Below are 19,405 nucleotides of genomic sequence, written 5' to 3' on the forward strand. Positions count from 1 at the left end.
CCTCCCATTATGCTTCTCAGTATCTTATCTCCTCCCATAACAATTCTTAATATAGTTTTACCTTCCATCACTGTTTTCCTATTTTACCTCTTCTTTTCTCAGTGCTAATTATCTTGTCTCCTTCATTATTTTACCTCCTCTTATCACGGTTTCATTATCATATCTTCTCTCACCATGGTGCTCATTATCATATCTCCTTCATCATCTCCCGCCTCTGTTTGCATTATTATATCACCTTCTTTCATGGTTTCATTATCTTGTCTCTTTCTACCATCTTATCCCCTCCTATCAGAGTTCTCATTATCTTATCCCCTCCTATCAGAGTTCTCATTATCTTATCCCCTCCTATCAGAGTTCCTATTATCTTATCTCCTACTATCACGGTTCTCATTATCTTATCTCCTCCTATCACAGTTTTCATTATCTTATCCCCTCCTATCAGAGTTCCCATTATCTTATCTCCTCCTATAACGGTTCTCATTATCTTATCTCCTCCTATCATGGTTCTCATTATCTTATCCCCTCCTATCACAGTTTTCATGATCTTATCCCCTCCTATCAGAGTTCCCATTATCTTATCCCCTCCTATCAGAGTTCCCATTATCTTATCCCCTCCTATCAGAGTTCCCATTATCTTATCTCCTCCTATCATGGTTCTCATTATCTTATCCCCTCCTATCACAGTTTTCATTATCTTATCCCCTCCTATCAGAGTTCCCATTATCTTATCCCCTCCTATCAGAGTTCCCATTATCTTATCCCCTCCTATCAGAGTTCCCATTATCTTATCCCCTCCTATCAGAGTTCCCATTATCTTATCCCCTCCTATCAGAGTTCCCATTATCTTATCCCCTCCTATCAGAGTTCCCATTATCTTATCTCCTCCTATCACGGTTCTCATTATCTTACCTCCTCCCATAATGGTGCTCATCATCTTATCTCCTCCCATCACTGTGTTCATTATCTCCTCCCATTACGATGCTCATTATCTTGTTATCGCCTCCTATCACAGTACAAGGAAATGGCCACTGCCTCCTCCTATAACTGGCCTTTAAAGCAAGGAGCCTCTGCCTCTGAAGCTTAAACATGTATTTGCAAATGTGTGCAAAGTAAACCCCTGGGGTAGATTCAGGTACATTTGCCCTTTTTTTACGTAGGCGCAGGGCACCGTTTTTGCCCTGCGCCCCCGCAAATTTTCTGCGCTACCCGCGATTCACGGTGCAGTAGCTCCGTAAATTGCATGGGCGCTCCGGCAAAATGCCTGGCGTAAGCGCGCGCAATTTAAATGATCCCGTAGGGGGCGGGAATCATTTAAATTAGGCGCGTTCCCGCGCCGAGCGTAGTGCGCATGCTCCGTCGGGAAACTTTCCCGACATGCATTGCGGTAAATGACGTCGCAAGGACGTCATTTGCTTCAAAGTGAACATGAATGGCGTCCAGCGCCATTCACGATTCACTTACGCAAACAACGTAAATTTCAAATTTTGCGACGCGGGAACGACGGGTATACTTTAGCATTGGCTGCCCCTGCTATAGAAGGGGCAGCCTTACGCAAAAAATCGACGTACGCAAACGACGTAAACTGCGTACGCAGGGCTCGCGTAGGGTAGTGAATCGGCGTTAGTATGCAGTTTGCATACTATACGCTGACCACTACCGGAACGCCACCTAGCGGCCATCGCAAGAATGCAGCCTACGATATGAGGGCATAAGAGCCTTATGCCACGCATATCTTAGGCTGCAGTCGGCGTAACAAGCTCTCTGAATCAGGAGAAGTCGTTACGCCTGCGCAAGTAAGCAATTGCGCTGCGTAACTATGGTTACGCAGACGCAATTGCTCTCTGAATCTGGGCCCCTGTTTTTAGCGCAAACTGTTAGGCCCCGTACACACGACCAGTTTCCTCGGCAGAATTCAGCTTCCGACCGAGTTTCTGGCTGAATTCTGCCGAGAAACCCGGCCGTGTGTACACTTTCGGCCGAGGAAGCCGACGAGGACCTCGGCGAGGAAATAGAGAACATGTTCTCTATTTCCTCGTTGTTCTATGGGAGAACTCGGCCCGCCGAGGTCCTCGGCGGCTCCAGGACTGAACTGGCCGAGGAACTCGATGTGTTTGGCACGTCGAGTTCCTCGGCCGTGTGTACGGGGCCTTAGACAGGATCATTCGGTTGGTTGCAGGGTGGTCAGTAAGTTGAGCTGGGAATTCTCATTATAGGTGCGGCAGTGGCTATTTGTTTGTACTGTTGGAATACTGGTGAGGGTACGCCCTGGACACCTTTGCTGTCATTGTGCTATATGCTGGGTGTCTAATGCACCCCTGTGCCTTTAACCAAATAAGACCCGGACCATTATGCAGGTTAAGGACATTGCCCCTATTTGCGATTCGGCACTGCATCACTTTAACTGACAATTGCGCGGTCGTGCAATGTGGCTCCCAAATAAAATTGGTGTCCTTTTTTTCCCACAAATAGAGCTTTCTTTTGGTGGTATTTGATCACCTCTACGGTTTTTATTTTTTGCGCTATAAACAAAAATAGAGCGCCAATTTTGAAAAAAATTCAATATTTTTTTACTTTTTGCTATAATAAATATCCCCCAAAAATATATAAAACATTTTTTTTCCCTCAGTTTAGGTCGATACGTATTCTTCTACCTATTTTTGGTAAAAAAAAAAATCGCAATAAGCGTTTATCAATTGGTTTGCGCAAAATTTATAGCGTTTACAAAATAGGGGATAGTTTTATTGCATTATTATTTATAAAAAAAAGGTTTACTACCAATGGCGGCGATCAGCGTGTTTTTTTGTGACTGCGACATTATGGCGGACGCATCGGACAATTTTGACACATTTTTGGGACCATTGTCATTTTCACAGCAAAAAGTGCTATAAAAATGCACTGATTACTGTAAAAATGACAATTGCAGTTTAGGAGTTAACCACTAGGGGGCGCTGTAGGGGTTAAGTGTGACCTCATATGTGTTTCTAACTGTAGGGGGGCGGGGCTGAACATGTGACGTCAGTGATCGTCTCTCCCTATATCAGGGAACAGACGATCACTGACAGTGCCACAATGAAGAACGGGGAAGGTGTGTTTACACACACCTCTCCCCGTTCTCCAGCTCCGGTGACCGATCGCGGGACGCCAGCGGCGATCGGGTCCTGTGGGTGCGGTCACGGAGCTTCGGACCGTGTCGAGAGTGCGACGCCGGCGGCGTGCTTGCGACCCCACGGCTGGGCCTTGAAGAGACACGTACAGGTACGTGCTTGTGCCCAGCCGTGCCATTCTGCCGACGTATATCGTCGGTAGGGGGTCCTTAAGTGGTTAAGGAGGTGTGGGCTCCCTTCAAGCTCACCTGCCCTCTGCCTATCCATTATAATGCATGAGCTTCCCCTATCACAGTTCTCAATACTTTATCTCCTCCCATGGCGGTTCTTGATATACTTTCACTTCCCAAAAGGCCCAGCGAAACCCCCTTCGTCATTATCAGGCGAAGTTGACCACGAGGGATACTAGGTGAGGGGCTGTACTGAAGAGAGACCCCCCCCCCAAGGCAGGGGAGAAAGGAATCTAAGGGTCACACACCCTCCCCCTAGACTACAGGGTAAGCCTAAAGACCAGCACCCGACAATCCAAGTAAAAAACACATATATTAGTGCAGAGTGATATACACATGAATAAAAATGAATAAAAGAAAATGAAAAAGGTGCCAGTGTAGGGAGCCTGTTATCAAACTTTGCCTATTCCTCATTGGGGAGGAAGGTATGAGTGTCCCCCTGGCGGATTATGCCCCCCCCCCCTTACCATCCTCCATGTCTACAGGGATGGTAAGGAATGAGCCTGGATGTCAGAAGTGTGCACAGGCGCCGTCTAGAGCTACATGTTCGGCAATTTTCAGAGGCAAGCGCCGCGACTGCGCAGTACAGGGGGGGCATAATCCGCCGGGGGACCTTTTTCGGCAAGACACCGGGGGCCGGATTCAGATAGGTTAGCGGATCTTTAGATCCGTGTAACCTATCTGATTCACGTTGCGCCGCCGCTAGTTTTTGAGGCAAGTGCTTTATTCAGAAAGCACTTGCCTGTAAAGTTGCGGCGGCGTAGCGTAAATCCCCCGGCCGAATTCAAATTCGGCGGGTAGGGGGCGTATAATATTTAAATCAGGCACGTCCCCGCGCCGAACGAACTGCGCATGCGCAGTCCGCAAAATTTCCCAGCGTGCATTGCTCCAAATGACGTCGCAAGGACGTCATTGGTTTTGATGTTAAGGTAAATTATGTCCGGCCTTATTCGCGAACGACTTACGCAAACGACGTAAATATTTCAAAACTCGGCGCGGGATAACATAGGATACGCCGCACATACCCCTCATATAGCAGGGGTAACTATACGCCGAAAAAAGACGAACGCAAACGACGTAAAAAAAAAACGCCGGGTGGTCGTTCGTTTCTGAATCGGCGTAACTCCTCATTTGCATATTTTTGACGCGTAAAAGATACGGAAGCGCCACCTAGCGGCCGGCCTGGAATTGCAGCCTAAGATCCGACGGTGTAACACAGTTACACCTGTCGGATCTTAGGGATATCTATGCGTAACTGATTCTCTGAGTCAGTCGCATAGATACGACCGGCCGGCCTTAGAGTTACGACGGCGTATCAGGAGATACGACGGCGTATCAGGAGATCCGCCGTCGTATCTCCTATCTGAATCTGGCCCCGGGACTGTAGGGAATATTGGTAAATCATGGTGGAACTGATTCTTGTGACTTACAGAGCGAAAGTTGTTATGTACAATGTCCGGTTGTACAGGGAATGTGTTTAGTCACTAACTACCGAAAGGAATAAGGTAAGAGGACTAGGTTTGAACGTGGGAGTTATTTACGAAAGGCAAATCCACTTTGCACTACAAGTGCAAAGTGCACTTGGAAGTGCAGTTGCTGTAGATCTGAGGGGTAGATCTGAAATGAGGGGAGGCTCTGCTGATTTTATCATCCAATCATGTGCAAGCTAAAATGCTGTTTTTTATTTTCAGATTTACAGCGACTGCACTTCCAAGTGCACTTTCAGTGCAATTTCAAGTACACTTTGCACTTGTAGTGCAAAGTGGATTTGTCTTTTGTAAATAACCCCCCTAGTCTTTTAATCAGTGGAAATTGAGAGTGATTGAAGCCTTATTTTGGGAGCGCGGTTGAGGGAGAAAAGGAGTGCTGCCATCTCTAACATGAATGCAATAATGGGAAGGATCTGTGTGGCCTTGATGGTGGTTATGAGGGAGTGGTGCAGATCTGGTGATCAGGAGTGGGTGGATCCATATAGCAGCCACGGAAGTAATGAGGGGGTGAGGAGGATACGATGGTGATGGTGGAGATGGTGGTAATGAGGGAGTGGTGCAGATCTGGTGATCAGGAGGGGGTGGATCCATATATCAGCCATGGAAGTAATGAGGGGGTGAGGAGGATATGATGGTGGTAATGAGGGAGTGGTGCAGATCTGGTGACCAGAAGGGGGTGGATCCATATAGCAGCCATGGAAGTAATGAGGGGGTGAGGAGGATATGATGGTGATGGTGGTGATGGTGGTAATGAGGGAGTGGTGTAGACCTGGTGACCAGAAGGGGGTGGATCCATATAGCAGCCACGGAAGTAATGAGGGGGTGAGGAGGATATGATGGTGATGGTGGTGATGGTGGTAATGAGGGAGTGGTGTAGACCTGGTGATCAGGAGGGGGTGGATCCATATAGCAGCCATGGAAGTAATGAGGGGGTGAGGAGGATATGGTGGTGATGGTGGTAATGAGGGAGTGGTGCAGATCTGGTGATCAGGAGGGGGTGGATCCATATAGCAGCCACGGAAGTAATGAGGGGGTGAGGAGGATACGATGGTGATGGTGGAGATGGTGGTAATGAGGGAGTGGTGCAGATCTGGTGATCAGGAGGGGGTGGATCCATATAGCAGCCATGGAAGTAATGAGGGGGTGAGGAGGATATGATGGTGATGGTGGTAATGAGGGAGAGGTGCAGATCTGGTGATCAGGAGGGGGTGGATCCATATATCAGCCATGGAAGTAATGAGGGGGTGAGGAGGATATGATGGTGATGGTGGTAATAAAGGAGTGGTGCAGATTTGGTGATCAGGAGGGTGTGGAACCATATAACAGCCATGGAAGTAATGAGGGGTGAGGAGGATATGATGGTGATGGTGGTGATGGTGGTAATGAGGGAGTGGTGCAGATCTGGTGATCAGGAGGGGATGGATCCATATAGCAGCCATGGAAGTAATGAGGGGGTGAGGAGGATATAATGGTGATGGTGGTAATAAAGGAGTGGTGCAGATTTGGTGATCAGGAGGGTGTGGAACCATATAACAGCCATGGAAGTAATGAGGGGGTGAGGAGGATATGATGGTGATGGTGATGGTGGTGATGGTGGTAATGAGGGAGTGGTGCAGATCTGGTGATCAGGAGGGGGTGGATCCATATAGCAGCCATGGAAGTAATGAGGGGGTGAGGAGGATATGATGGTGATGGTGGTCATGGAAGTAATGAGGGGGTGAGGAGGATATGATGGTGGTAATGAGGAGTGGGAATATCTGTGTTTCAGCAATGGCGGTGAGTAGGGGGTAGGGCAGATTCATGCAGCATGAATGGCGGTAAATATTGTTATTATACAGGATTTATAGTCTGCGCATTACTTTTTTATAAATCTTTTTATTTAATTTCTTAAAAAAAACATAACATGACAGCACATCATACACATTAAATCTGAAATATATTAGTAAAATAACTCCGTCCCATCACCCTGCATAGCAAAAACAAGAAATAAAGAAGAATTATAATGATTATCACTTTTATTATTACTCTAATAATAGTCTGCGCATTACTTTACATTATAACGGTGATAACAGAAGAAGCTTGAAGGCTCAGGATCAAGTCCCACATTCTATCCTTTGAGGCCCCGTACACACGTCCGAGGAACTCGACGTGCCAAACACATCGAGTTCCTCGTCGAGTTCAGTGTGGAAGCCGCCGAGGAGCTCGACGGGCCGACTTTCCTCATTAAACAACGAGGAAATAGAGAACATGTTCTCTTTTCGTACACACGACCGAATTTCTCGGCAGAATCCAGCTCCGACCGAGTTTCTGGCTGAATTCTGCCAAGAAACTCGGTCGTGTGTACGGGGCCTAAGTCTGCACAAGGCTGAAAGCCTCCACATGAGTAGAACCAGAAACAACTTTGGAACTTCCCTCGGTTCCATGGCTTGGCTCTTCCCATCCTTTTCCCAATCCGAAACCTCTCAGCATCTTCCAGAAGCTGTTTCTAAATTTGCTGCCAACAAAGAAATATAAGATTGGGTTCAAGCAGGCGTGAAGATATGCCACACTTTCCAGTACTGCCAGGACTTCAAATAACTCAGCTTCGTTGTCCTTTATTATAAAGATCAGAAGAGTCACATTAAAGGGCAGCTGGGTGATAATGAAAACCACCACCAGCGCCAGGATGATTCGGATGGATTTTTTCTTCTGTAAACTCTTAGAACGAATCAAAGTGTTCAGAATAAAACTGTAACAGATCACCATGGTCGATGATGGCAGGAAAAAGCCGACAACCAGCTGGAATGAATAGACGGTTATCCTCAGCTTCTTCATGTCACCATAGTCTTCCTGGCAGTCATTATCTTCCTTTGAGATTAAAAATATAAACTGCGGCACAACTAGGAGCAAAGCGGTCGCCCAGATGGAGGCACATATCGCGGCGCCCCACTTGTGTTTGTGTTGTTGGTATTTCTGCGCTTTCACCCCTTTAACAATAGAGACAAAGCGGTCGAAGGTAATAGCGGTGAGGGTGAGCATTGATGTGAAGAGGTTCACCCTGTACATCCCAAAAATCACTTTACACATGATGTCTCCGAAGATCCATTTGTCGTACAGCTGATAGGAGAGAAATGGAAGTGAACAAAGAAACAAAATATCGGCCACAGCCAGATTAAGGAAAAATGCCTCCGTTAGCGTCTTTTTCTTTTCATAGAAGACAAACACGACAATGACCAGCACGTTGCCCAGCAGGCCAGACACACAGATGATAATGTACATGATCGGGAGGTAGACATCATAGATAGGGTGCTTGTAGGGATGATCATGGACGTTGTCATCAGTTGTTATCGATGTATTGAAGTTTTGGGACGCCATCTAAAAATTAACAGAAAATACAAGTGTTAGAGCTACAGACAGAAATTTGATAGATAGGAGAGCAACTCTTGCTATTTACGAAAATCTTTAAAGTACAACTGTTAGAAAAATGTTGCTATTTTATTTAGTCATGTAGGAAAAATGATCGGCAAACCGGTTGTTGCTCTTTAACCACTTAAGCCCCGGACCAATATGCTGGCTAAAGACCCAAGGGGTTTTTACAGTTCGGGACTGCGTCGCTTTAACAGACAATTGCGCGGTCGTGTGACGTGGCTCCCAAACAAAATTGGCGTCCTTTTTTCCCCACAAATAGAGCTTTCTTTTGGTGGTATTTGATCACCTCTGCGGTTTTTATTTTTTGCGCTATAAACAAAAATAGAGCGACAATTTTGAAAAAAATGCAATATTTTTTACTTTTTGCTGTAATAAATATCCCCCAAAAACATATATAAAACTTTTTTTTTTCCTCAGTTTAGGCCGATACGTATTCTTCTACCTATTTTTGGTAAAAAAAATCGCAATAATCGTTTATCGGTTGGTTTGCGCAAAATTTATAGCGTTTACAAAATAGGGGATAGTTTTTTTGCATTTTTATTTATTTTATTTTTTTTACTACTAATGGCGGCAATCAGCGATTTTTTTCGTGACTGCGACATTATGGCGGACACTTCGGACAATTTTGACACATTTTTGGGACCATTGTCATTTTCACAGCAAAAAATGCATTTGAATTGCATTGTTTATTGTGAAAATGACAGTTGCAGTTTGGGAGTTAAACACAGGGGGCGCTGTAACATTTAGTGTTCACTGTGTATGTGTTTACTAGTGTAGGGGGGTGTGGCTGTAGGACTGACATCATCGATCGAGTCTCCCTAATAAAATGGATCACTCGATCGATGCGCCGCCACAGTGAAGCACGGGGAAGCCGTGTTTACACACGGCTCTCCCCGTTCTTCAGCTCCGGGGAGCGATCGTGACGGAGCGGCTATAAACAAATAGCCGCGCCGTCGTCCCGGATCGCTCCCCGAGGGGACCCGACCTCCGCATGTACCGGGGGGGTCCCGATCGGACCCCCCACCCACGTCAAGCAGGGCACGTACAGGTACGTGATTGTGCCTGTCCGTGCCATTCTGCTGACGTAAATGTACATGAGGAGGTCGGCAAGTGGTTAAAAAAAATCGCTGTTTTTATTGACAAGCCAAAGTAAACAAACGCAGATGAAAACAGTTGATGCGTTTAAACCTATAAGGGGGCAGATCCACAAAGATCTGCCCCGGCGCAGCGTATCTGAGATACGCTACGCCGCCGTAACTTACTTTTTTTGGTTTGAATCCTGAAAGAATTTGCGCCGTAAGTTACGGCGGCGTAGTGTATCTCTCGCGGCGTAACGGCGCCTAATTCAAATTGGCGTGTAGGGGGGCGTGTTTCATTTAAATGAAGCGCGTCCCCGTGCCGAACGAACTGCGCATGCGCCGTCCCTAAATTTCCCGTTGTGCATTGTGCTAAATGACGTCGCAAGGACGTCATTGGTTTTGACGTGGACATAAATTACGTCCAGTCCCATTCACGAACGACTTAGGGCTCTTTCACACGGAGCGGACCGTTTCTGGGTCCGCTCCGTGTGTCTCCGTCGGCTCAGCGGGGATCCCCGCTGAGCTGTCGGCGGATAGGGCGGTCCCCACACACAGTGCAGGGACCGCCCTGTCTCAGCTCCGCTCTGCCCTATGGGGAACCGGATGCAGACGGACCGTCTGTCCGTCTGCATCAGTTCCGTTCCGCCGGACGGACGAAAAATAGGGTTTTCTTCCGTCCGAAAACCGGATCCCGACGGACGCGGACGCCAGCGGATGCTCCATCCGCTAACAGACGCGATCCCATAGGGATGTATTACAAGTCCGTTAACGGACTTGTAAAAACGGACAGGCGGAGCGGACGTCTGAAAGGGGCCTAACGCAAACAAATTTTTTTTTAAATTATACGCGGGAAAGACGGCCATACTTAACATTGAGTACGCCACCAAATAGCAGCTTTAACTATACGCCGGAAAAAGCCGAACGGAAACGACGTAAAAGAATGCGATGGCCGCTCGTACGTTCGTGGATCGTCGGAAATAGCTTATTTTTCATACTCAACGCGGATTACGACGTGAACGCCACCCAGCGGACGCCGAAGTATTGCATCTTAGATCCGAAGGCGTACGAAGACGTACGCCTGTCGGATCTAACCCAGATGCCGTCGTATCATGTTTTGAGGATTCAAAACAAAGATACGACGCGGGAAATTTGAAAGTACGCCGGGGGAACAGTAGATACGCCGGTGTACTTCCTTTGTGGATTTGCCCCATAAGGCTTTAGTCATAACCCTTATAGGCTGAAACACGTCAACTGTGAACGCCACCCAGCGGACGCCGAAGTATTGCATCTTAGATCCACAGGCGTACGAAGACGTACGCCTGTCGGATCTAACCCAGATGCCGTCGTATCTTGTTTTGAGGATTCAAAACAAAGATACGACGCGGGAAATTTGAAAGTACGCCGGCGTATCAGTAGATACGCCGGCGTACTTCCTTTGTGGATCTGCCACATAAGGCTTTAGTCATAACCCTTATAGGCTGAAACGCGTCAACTGTTTTCATCTGCGTTTCTTCACTGTGGCTTGTCAACACAGATTTTTTAAAGAGCAACAACCGGAGTGCGGATCAATGAATGTTAATAAGCTTTTGTTGAAAACAAATTCAGCAGCTGATATCTTACATAGACAGATAGAAATGGTAAATTGGTTTAGGCTTAGAAATGAATGATAGCAATGGTAAATAGAGCTAGATAAATGGATAAAAATGGTAAATATGGTTAGATATGTAGGGCAGAAATGGAAAAATATTGCCTCATATTGGTTTAAAAATAATTCCCACAATTTCCTGCAAAAAGCATCAGATAATAGAGGTCCCCGGTTATCATATCATCTCAAAACTGTCAACCAAAACAAAGTTTAACTTATCTGATATTTGTGGTTAGCACTTCCCGTATTACTTACAAACCCTCTAGCACCTTTACTTTGGTGATGCTATCAGCCAAACCACCAGAGGGTCTGTCAAATGTGTCTTTTAGAGATAAAATATAAGAAAAAAAATGTATCCTGCTTTGACACAATCAGAGCTTTTTTTCTCAGAAAATAGGTGCAGGAACTCAACCACGACCCCATTCAGATTTCACAAACAGTAGAAGGGTCTTAAAGGGGCATTAAATACCAGGATTGCATTACATACAGAGTGCAGAGTTCAGGGGGGGTAATATGAAAGTAAAGCACTGCTAAAATGTGTTAGCACTACCGTGTTTCCCCCGAAATATAAGCCCGGGTCTTATATTAATTTTGGCAACAAAAGACACAGTAGGGCTTATTTTCGGGGTAGGTCTTACCATGTAATGTGCTGTCTTCTCTCCCTGCCTGTCAGGAATCCCCAGTGTGAACTCAATTAAAATGCTTGTAAAAACCTATAATCCACTCTATTACAGTAGTATATAATATACAATGTGTGTGTTTCTGTAATATATATGTAATATATGTAAATATTCGTTATAGCGCCACTCTGCGCTTCTGTGACCTGCCGGAGCTCTCTTCCCCGCATTTATATTACAGAAACACACACATTGTACATTATATAATACTGTAATCAGAGGCGTATCTAGTGAAAATAGTGCCTATGGCAAGCACTGAAAATGCGCCCCTGTCGAAACATTTGAAACCCATCTTTCAGATAACCTTAACAAAAAAAACTAAAACTAACAAAACTAGTGATATTTATCATCCCTTGTGATACCTTTAGTAGTGAAATATCCTCTTTATGGAGAAATCTGGGGTTTATTAGACCCCTGATCCCTCCTCTGCCCTCCAAGGCCAGGTAAATGCAGAACCAATACTGGAAGTGATGAAATCTTCATCACTTTGGGCCTCAGTTTTCACAGAGGAGAGGGAGAAACTGATGTTCCTCCTTCTTTGTGCGCTGCCAATCCGACGAGATGGAATGGGAGAGCCTAGGGGAACAGAGGAGGGCTGTGGCTGAACGCAGCAGGCATAGCACTGCCATTGTCCATTAGCAAAGGCGCTGAAAAGGAGATCCTGCCTATGCTCGGGAGGAGGGAAGAAGAGACCCTCAGACCCTGGTAAGTGCCTTGCTGCCCAGCCACTCATCAGTGCCCCCTTCATATGGCGCCCATGGCACTTGCCATGGCTGCCATACCCTAGATACGCCACTGACTGTAATAGAGTGGATTATAGGATTTTACAAGTATTTTAAACTAGGGCTTATTTTCGGGGTAGGGCTTAGATTGCAGCCCACCTGGAAAATAATGCTAGGTCTTTTTTTCGGGGTAGGTCTTATTTTCAGGGAAACATAGTGTAACGAGACCCGTGCTCGCTTCCGCTCTCCCGACACTCCTCTGCTACTATTGAGTCAGCTTGCAGATCGCAACGTCTGATGGTTCGGTCATCCAAGGCTCCTTGATCCGAACTACAGCTATGTGCCGTTCGGGATCCATAAGAACAAAACACCAGGCAGGCTGTATGTAAGTTCAAACAGGACACACTTTAATGGCAGCATTCTGCTGGTTATATACAGTTTATAAGCTTATCATCAATCAAAGAACAATGAAGCAATCAGAATAATTAACCTGAGCCAATTATCTAATCATTTAGCCTGACGAGGTGACTAGGCGTCTCGTCTGCAATTCCCCACTATACAATACACATACAATGAACTTCAATCACATTCTAAAAGTCATTTAGTGGAGGTAATTATCTCCCAGAGACGTCCCATCTCTGACAACAGCTAATCACCTGCAGAACACAATAAAAAGATATTTCACAAGCCGGCTCCACTTAGCATTTCAATAGCCTGAGCTAAGCATTGAAGGGTCATTGTCCTTTTGACCTAGTCAGGACAAACTAAACCACTTGTAATGTGTCCAGTATCTCTTGCAATGAACTGTCAGTAATGTCCCATCTTCTGAAATACATGAATTAGGATTTCAAGTAGAAACACTCCAGCACTCCAAGGTCCATGACACATAGTATATAAATACCTGTAATAAATATTCATTCTAAAAAAGGAAATATGGAAGAGCTATTGTTTGCAATGCCTGGATACATGATCCTTATACCACTGACTGAACAAAAATATCAAGGCTTGAGGAAATAAATTGTTGATAGCGAGGGATACTGCCAAAATAAATTTCCCTTAACTGATCAAGATAAATGGATCTTATTTCCTAGATATTTTCCAACAGATTGGCCATCAAAATTTGTTTCCGTTTGTGAATATGAACAGGGCCGTCTTTAATATGGTTTGGGCCCTGGGCAAACATTTTTTTAGGCCCCCCCTCCAGCTTATTTTGGGCCTGGCTGGCTTGGCCCTTTAATAAAAAATAAATATATATTTTTTATTTAAAAATAAATAAAAAAAGGGGGGTTGCCATCTGGGGGCCTCCGGGCCCCTGGGGACCCCTAAAAAAAAAATTGGCCCTTTAATAAAAAATAAAAATATATTAAAAAAATATATATTTTTTTTATTTAAAAATAAATAAAAAAAAGGGGGGTTGCCATCTGGGGCCATGTGGGCCTCCGGGCCCCTGGGGACCTCTGGACCCCTAAAAAAAAAAAATTGAAAAAAAAAAACAATTTTTAAAAGGGGTTTGCTTTGGGCCCCCTGGGCAGCTGCCCCTGTTTGTCCTATGGTAAAGACGGCCCTGAATATGAAGCATTCTGATGATACATATGCGTAAAGCTTTGGCCAATGAGGGTCAGCAAAAAAGAATAATAAAAATGATGTGCGTCCAAATAAAATATGAAGAATATGGTTGAGTTTTACTTTTCAAGAGAAGAAAAGTGATATTGTAGTCAGCAGCTGTAGCTCACATCAGCCAAGCCAAGAACATGACTGCCATTGATAAGAGGACATAAAACAAAGCCTTAAAATGAACTTGTCACAAGCCTGTAATATCTAAACTGTGCTACATAATGAAGAAATCTATAAGTAGAGGTTGACTTCAGTTTTGCAGATAGGGAATGACGAATGTGCGCTTGCACATTGATTCTCCATGTTCGGGTTTGGCTTGAAGAAAAAGATGGCAACCCTACTCCATATACTGTATATCTCCGTGGTAATAATTACCCAGCACACTGAAGTTCCCATGCTTACTATGTAGCAATAAATGTCCAATATTCAAATCAAAAAGTATCATAAATCCTGTCTAATATCACAGGAGCTGGTGTCAAAATTTGATGCCTGACCATCCTACTGGTCATTACTTGAATTCCCTTTTATTCCTATCTAGTTACCTGCTCCGCTATAACAGGTGTGCCTCATTTCATTCTGCAGCTGTAAATATTCATGCTGATTGACTGCTACTGGCCCAGTGGGGGCACAGGCAGTGATATCGGGTCTACCTGGAACTGGAAAATAAGTTGGACAAAGAAGGAAATGTATTTGTTTATTACAGGTATAGTGATGAAAATGTATACAGAGCTTTACATATTGTGCATTCACATCACTCTTCAGGCTCCTTAGGAAGGGGCTCTGAAATGGAAGCATAGGCTCATGAGCAGGAGTGCAGGCTCCTGTGGAGGGAAAAAGGACACAGGCTCATAAGGAGGAAAGCAAGCTCATGAGGAAGGAGGATGCGTGTTTTGAGGAGGAATGTACTCACCCAGTCTTCTCTTGCTCCTGTGCCTCCTGGAAGACCTCCTCCCATGTGTATTGGCAGGATCCTTAACAACACCCAAGCCCCAGCCCAAAGCAGGACACACCCCCCCCCCTTAGACTAGGGGCCACCCCTCAGGGCCACCGACAGCCTCCTCAGCACTGCATCTCCATCTTCCACTGCCCCTGCTGGCATGGTTTATCAACATTTAAAGGCTCCCTGCCAGATCCACTAGTGGGGATTAGCCAGAGCCCTCTAAATATGCTGAGCAGCCCCGTCTAGTCTTCACCCACTATCTTTTAGAACATTCTCTAACACTATGGGAACAGGAGGAGGCCTCAGAGAGCTGTTGAGATGAGTCATCCACCCCTGACCTCTAATAAACCTTGACCCAATTAAGACTCACCAGCTTAAATGTGAGTCAGAGTATGGTTTACCTACACTCACTCCTAGCACACACACACTAGAAGGGGATACAGGCTCCAGAGGAGGAATGCAGGCTCCTGAGGAAGAATATGCAGGCTCCTAAGGAGGGAAGATGCAGGCTCCAGAGGAGGAGTGCAGGTTCCTTGGGAGGAATGTGCAGGCTCTTGAGGCAGGATGTGCAGGCTTCTAAGGAGGGAGGACACATGCTACAGAGGAGGGCAGGCTCCTGAGGAGGAAGGACACAGACTTTAGAGGGGGAGTGCAGGATCCCGAAGAGGGAGGACAAAAGATCCAAAGGAAGGAGGACACAGGCTTCAGAGGAGGAATGCAGGCTCCTTAGGAAGAATGTGCAGGCTCCCAAGATACGATGTGCAGGCTCCTAAGGAGGGGGGGCACAGGCTCCCGGGGAGGGGTACATACTTCTGGGAGGCTCTTTAAACTCTACAGTATGATGAAGCTATGTAATAGGAGACAGCAAAAACACAGGCTGAGAAAGATGTGCGTAAAAAATGGTGTAGTGCTAAAAAGGAACTATATAAAAGTCCCACATAAACTTTCAGTGCAATAAATGAATTGTGTACAAATGCATCTAAAAGTCCATGATAATATTGCTGAAGCTTGCAAAATCCAATCGTAAGGACACCGCCACCATCACCCAAGCACACTGCCTCTTACCCTCAGGTAAATAAAACAAGCATAGGTATTTTTCAGAAAACCGCTCCTCAGCAGCATAGGGGATAAGGGGCTCCAACTCCTTCAGGTGGATAACAGCAAGACTAGATGTCTCTCATTGTCAGATCAGCAACCGTAGGGCAGTAATCAAAAACAATTCCTCTGCGTCATGTAGTACCCAACAGAGAGAAAAAAAAACACTCATAGTGCAGACATCCCAGCAATCGTTTAGTTAGAAGGTTTAAAAAAATGTTACACTCATATTTAAGATGAATATTAACAAGCAAATGAAGGAAACGTCTGGCGTTTCCTAACTAGAACAATTTACATAAAAAACACCCACCTCTTCACAATTTGAATTAGGCGCGCTTACGCCGGCACATTTACGCTACGCCGCCGTAACTTAGGACACAAGTGCTTTGTAAATACAGCACTTGCCTCTCTAAGTTGCGGCGACGTAGCGTAAATACGATACGCTACGCCCGCTCAATGTAACGCCGCCCTACGTGAATCTGGGCCTTAATTTTAGTCAAAATCCCGACAGTATAAATCTAAAAAATTACATGTTACAGCAACCGCACCAGGAAACTGTGCCATCTTGTGTTTTAATAGAAATATGACTGGACAAATATAATTTTGATTAAAATCAACATCAGTCTAACTGTATAAACAATATACAACTCTAAAGCCTCGTACACACGATCAGTCCAATCCAATGAAAACGGACTGAAGGCCCGTTTCATCAGTCCAAACCGACCGTGTGTAGGCCCCATCGGACAGTTGTCCTTCGGTCCAAAAACAGAAAACTTGCTTTAAAATTGGACCGATGGACGCCTGACCGATAGGTCAAAACTGATGGTTAGTGCACAAAAGCATCGGTTACAAACCCGGGCACGCTCAGAATCAAGTCGACGCATGCTTGGAAGCATTGAACTTTATTTTTCTCTGCACGTCGTTGTGTTTTACGTCACCGCGTTGGACTCGATCGGTTTTTGAACTGATGGTGTGCACATCAGATCATCAGTCAGCTTCAACGGTTAACCGATGAAACGGACCTTCAGTCCGTTTTCATCAGTTTGGACTGATCGTGTGTACAGGGCCTAAAAGAGAAAAAACACTCTAAAACCTAAGGGGCAGATCCACAAAGATCTGCCCCGGCGCAGCGTATCTGAGATATGCTACACCGCCGTAACTTACTTGTCCTAGGTTCGAATCCAGAAATAATTTGCGCCGTAAGTTACGGCGGTGTAGTCTATCTCTCGCGGCGTAACGGCGCGTAATTCAAATCAGCAAATAGGGGGGCATGTTTCATTTAAATGAAGCGCGTCCCCGCGCCGAACGAACTGCGCATGCATCGTTCCTATATTTCCCGCCGAGCATTGCGCTAAATGACGTCGCAAGGACGTCATTGTTTTTACGTGGACGTAAATTACGTCCATCCCGATTCACGGACGACTTACGCAAACAAAAAAAAAAATTCAAATTAAATGCGGGAACGACGGCCATACTTAACATAGCAGGACATGCCACCGAACAGCAGCTTTAACTATACGCTGGAAAAAGCCGACTAGAGACGACGTAAAAGAATGCGACGGCCGCATGTACGTTCGTGGATCGTCGGAAATAGCTAATTTGCATACTGGACGCGGAAAACGACAGGAACTCCACCCAGCGGACGCCGAAGTATTGCATCCAAGATCCGAAGGCGTACGAAGACGTAAGCCTGTCGGATCTAACCCAGATGCCGTCGTATCTTGGTTTGAGGATTCAAACCAAAGATACAACGTGGGAAATTTGAAAGTACGCCGGCGTACTCTCTTTGTGGATCTGCCCCTAAAGCTATAAAACTAAAAGAGACAGACCTAGGGTACAATAACATCACCTCATCAATCAACTATTATTGATGGAGTTAACGTCCCACTCAATATTCATTCCATGGGGAGCATAGCATTTGACCGGATATATCCATTTGGTCTCTAAGCGTGATATTTCTCTGATCGTATGACTTCCCCTCCAATTATTATTGTACTTGTGAATCCCAAAGAGAAAGATGTGGACTAGCATCGTTATAGTAAATGGCTAGAAGGAGATGTGTTCAATGTCAAACGTAGGCAGAGGACCTGGATAATGCCCGGACAAATTCTCTATACAAGAATCTTCTGTATAGATAGCACAATGAAGGTGACAACAATTATTGAGCAAAGCCCCAGGAATTCAATATAGATTGCAAAATAATTAGTCCTAGTGATCCAAGAAATAATTGTAACTAGATTTATTCATGAATATTATAGTATTATTTGAAATATCTCCTTAATGTATATATTAGGGTTGATTTACTAAAATGGAAGAGTGCAAAATCTGGTGCATCTCTGCATAGAAACCAATGAGCTTGCATTTTTTTTTTTCAAAGCTTAATTGAATAAGCTGAAGTTAGAAGATGATCGGCTACCATGCACAGCTGCATCAAATATTGCACGCTCCAGTTTTAGTAAATCAACCCCATTGTGTTTTTAATAATACTATAGCAATAACTATTATTCTTGCTGTTTTATATTTCCCCCTCATATATAGATAATTTTAGATTATTTCTTGAGTGGATTTATGTGCAATATGTCCAGCAGTACAGTCACCAATACTGATCAATTTACTCTGAGGGGAACAGCAAAGCAAAATAACCATACAGCAATAGTTTGTAAGAAGTCTGTAATATTTAAATCTACCCCCCGTGCCCCCATGTAAATAAATATAATATAATAAAATATAATACAAATTTATAAACTATACAAAGTTTTCCAAACAAAGACACAAATAATTTATTGGGAGATCAAGACATATACCTCTTGGTTACCAAAACTAAAAGTGAGCAAATTGGCAATGACTAACCTTGTATGCATCAGTCAGAGATATGCTGTCAGAGATGGTCTCAGTTGTGTGTCAGCGTAGCTTCAGAATTCAATATATATTAAACAGAGGTTTCCTGTCATGCTTCCTTTCCCTGCAGTATATATTTAGGGCGCAATTCACAAAACTATATCATATTGTCATTTCTTTTATTTTATCTTTGATTTTCAAAATCACTAAGGCGTTTCCGCACAATATTTTTTATCTAATTCTTAATTATTGTGACTGTGAAGAACAATTCATATAGAGTATGTAGTGAGTTGCTTCTACCTCTGTTGTCTGTATATTTTTTTTTTTCTCGAAAAAGGATGTTTATTGAATAATATGGTAAAAATACATGGTTACATACATTTTGGCAAATTTGTCTTAATCCGTCCTCATGTAACAGCACACAAAGAAAAAACCTTACCAAACATTTAGCATGCTACACTCTCCTCAAATTAAACCAACAATTTCCAAAATAGTACAGGTAAAGAATAACAGCGTGCTCCTAGACCCCATAACCCGCTCCAGTGTAAATAAAGTATCAATCC

General features: G+C 44.6%; 1 protein-coding gene across 1 annotated transcript; it reads right to left on the bottom strand.

Moving 5' to 3' along the window:
• Nucleotides 1-7,120: 7,120 nt before the first annotated feature.
• Nucleotides 7,121-19,136, bottom strand: LOC120910342 (C-X-C chemokine receptor type 6-like). The gene is made up of 2 exons (XM_040322114.1): nt 18,855-19,136; nt 7,121-8,178 (listed from the first exon to the last, which is right to left on the bottom strand). Exon 2 carries the CDS (start codon nt 8,176-8,178, stop codon nt 7,174-7,176), a length of 1,005 nt encoding a protein of 334 aa, XP_040178048.1. The 5' UTR covers nt 18,855-19,136; the 3' UTR covers nt 7,121-7,173.
• Nucleotides 19,137-19,405: the final 269 nt, after the last annotated feature.

The sequence above is a fragment of the Rana temporaria genome, chromosome 8 (assembly GCF_905171775.1).
Source record: "Rana temporaria chromosome 8, aRanTem1.1, whole genome shotgun sequence".
NCBI lineage: Eukaryota > Metazoa > Chordata > Amphibia > Anura > Ranidae > Rana > Rana temporaria.

Excerpts from the sequence above, each read along its gene's own strand:
- LOC120910342 (XM_040322114.1), bottom strand. The coding sequence starts at position 8,178 with ATGGCGTCCCAAAACTTCAATACATCGATAACAACTGATGACAACGTC.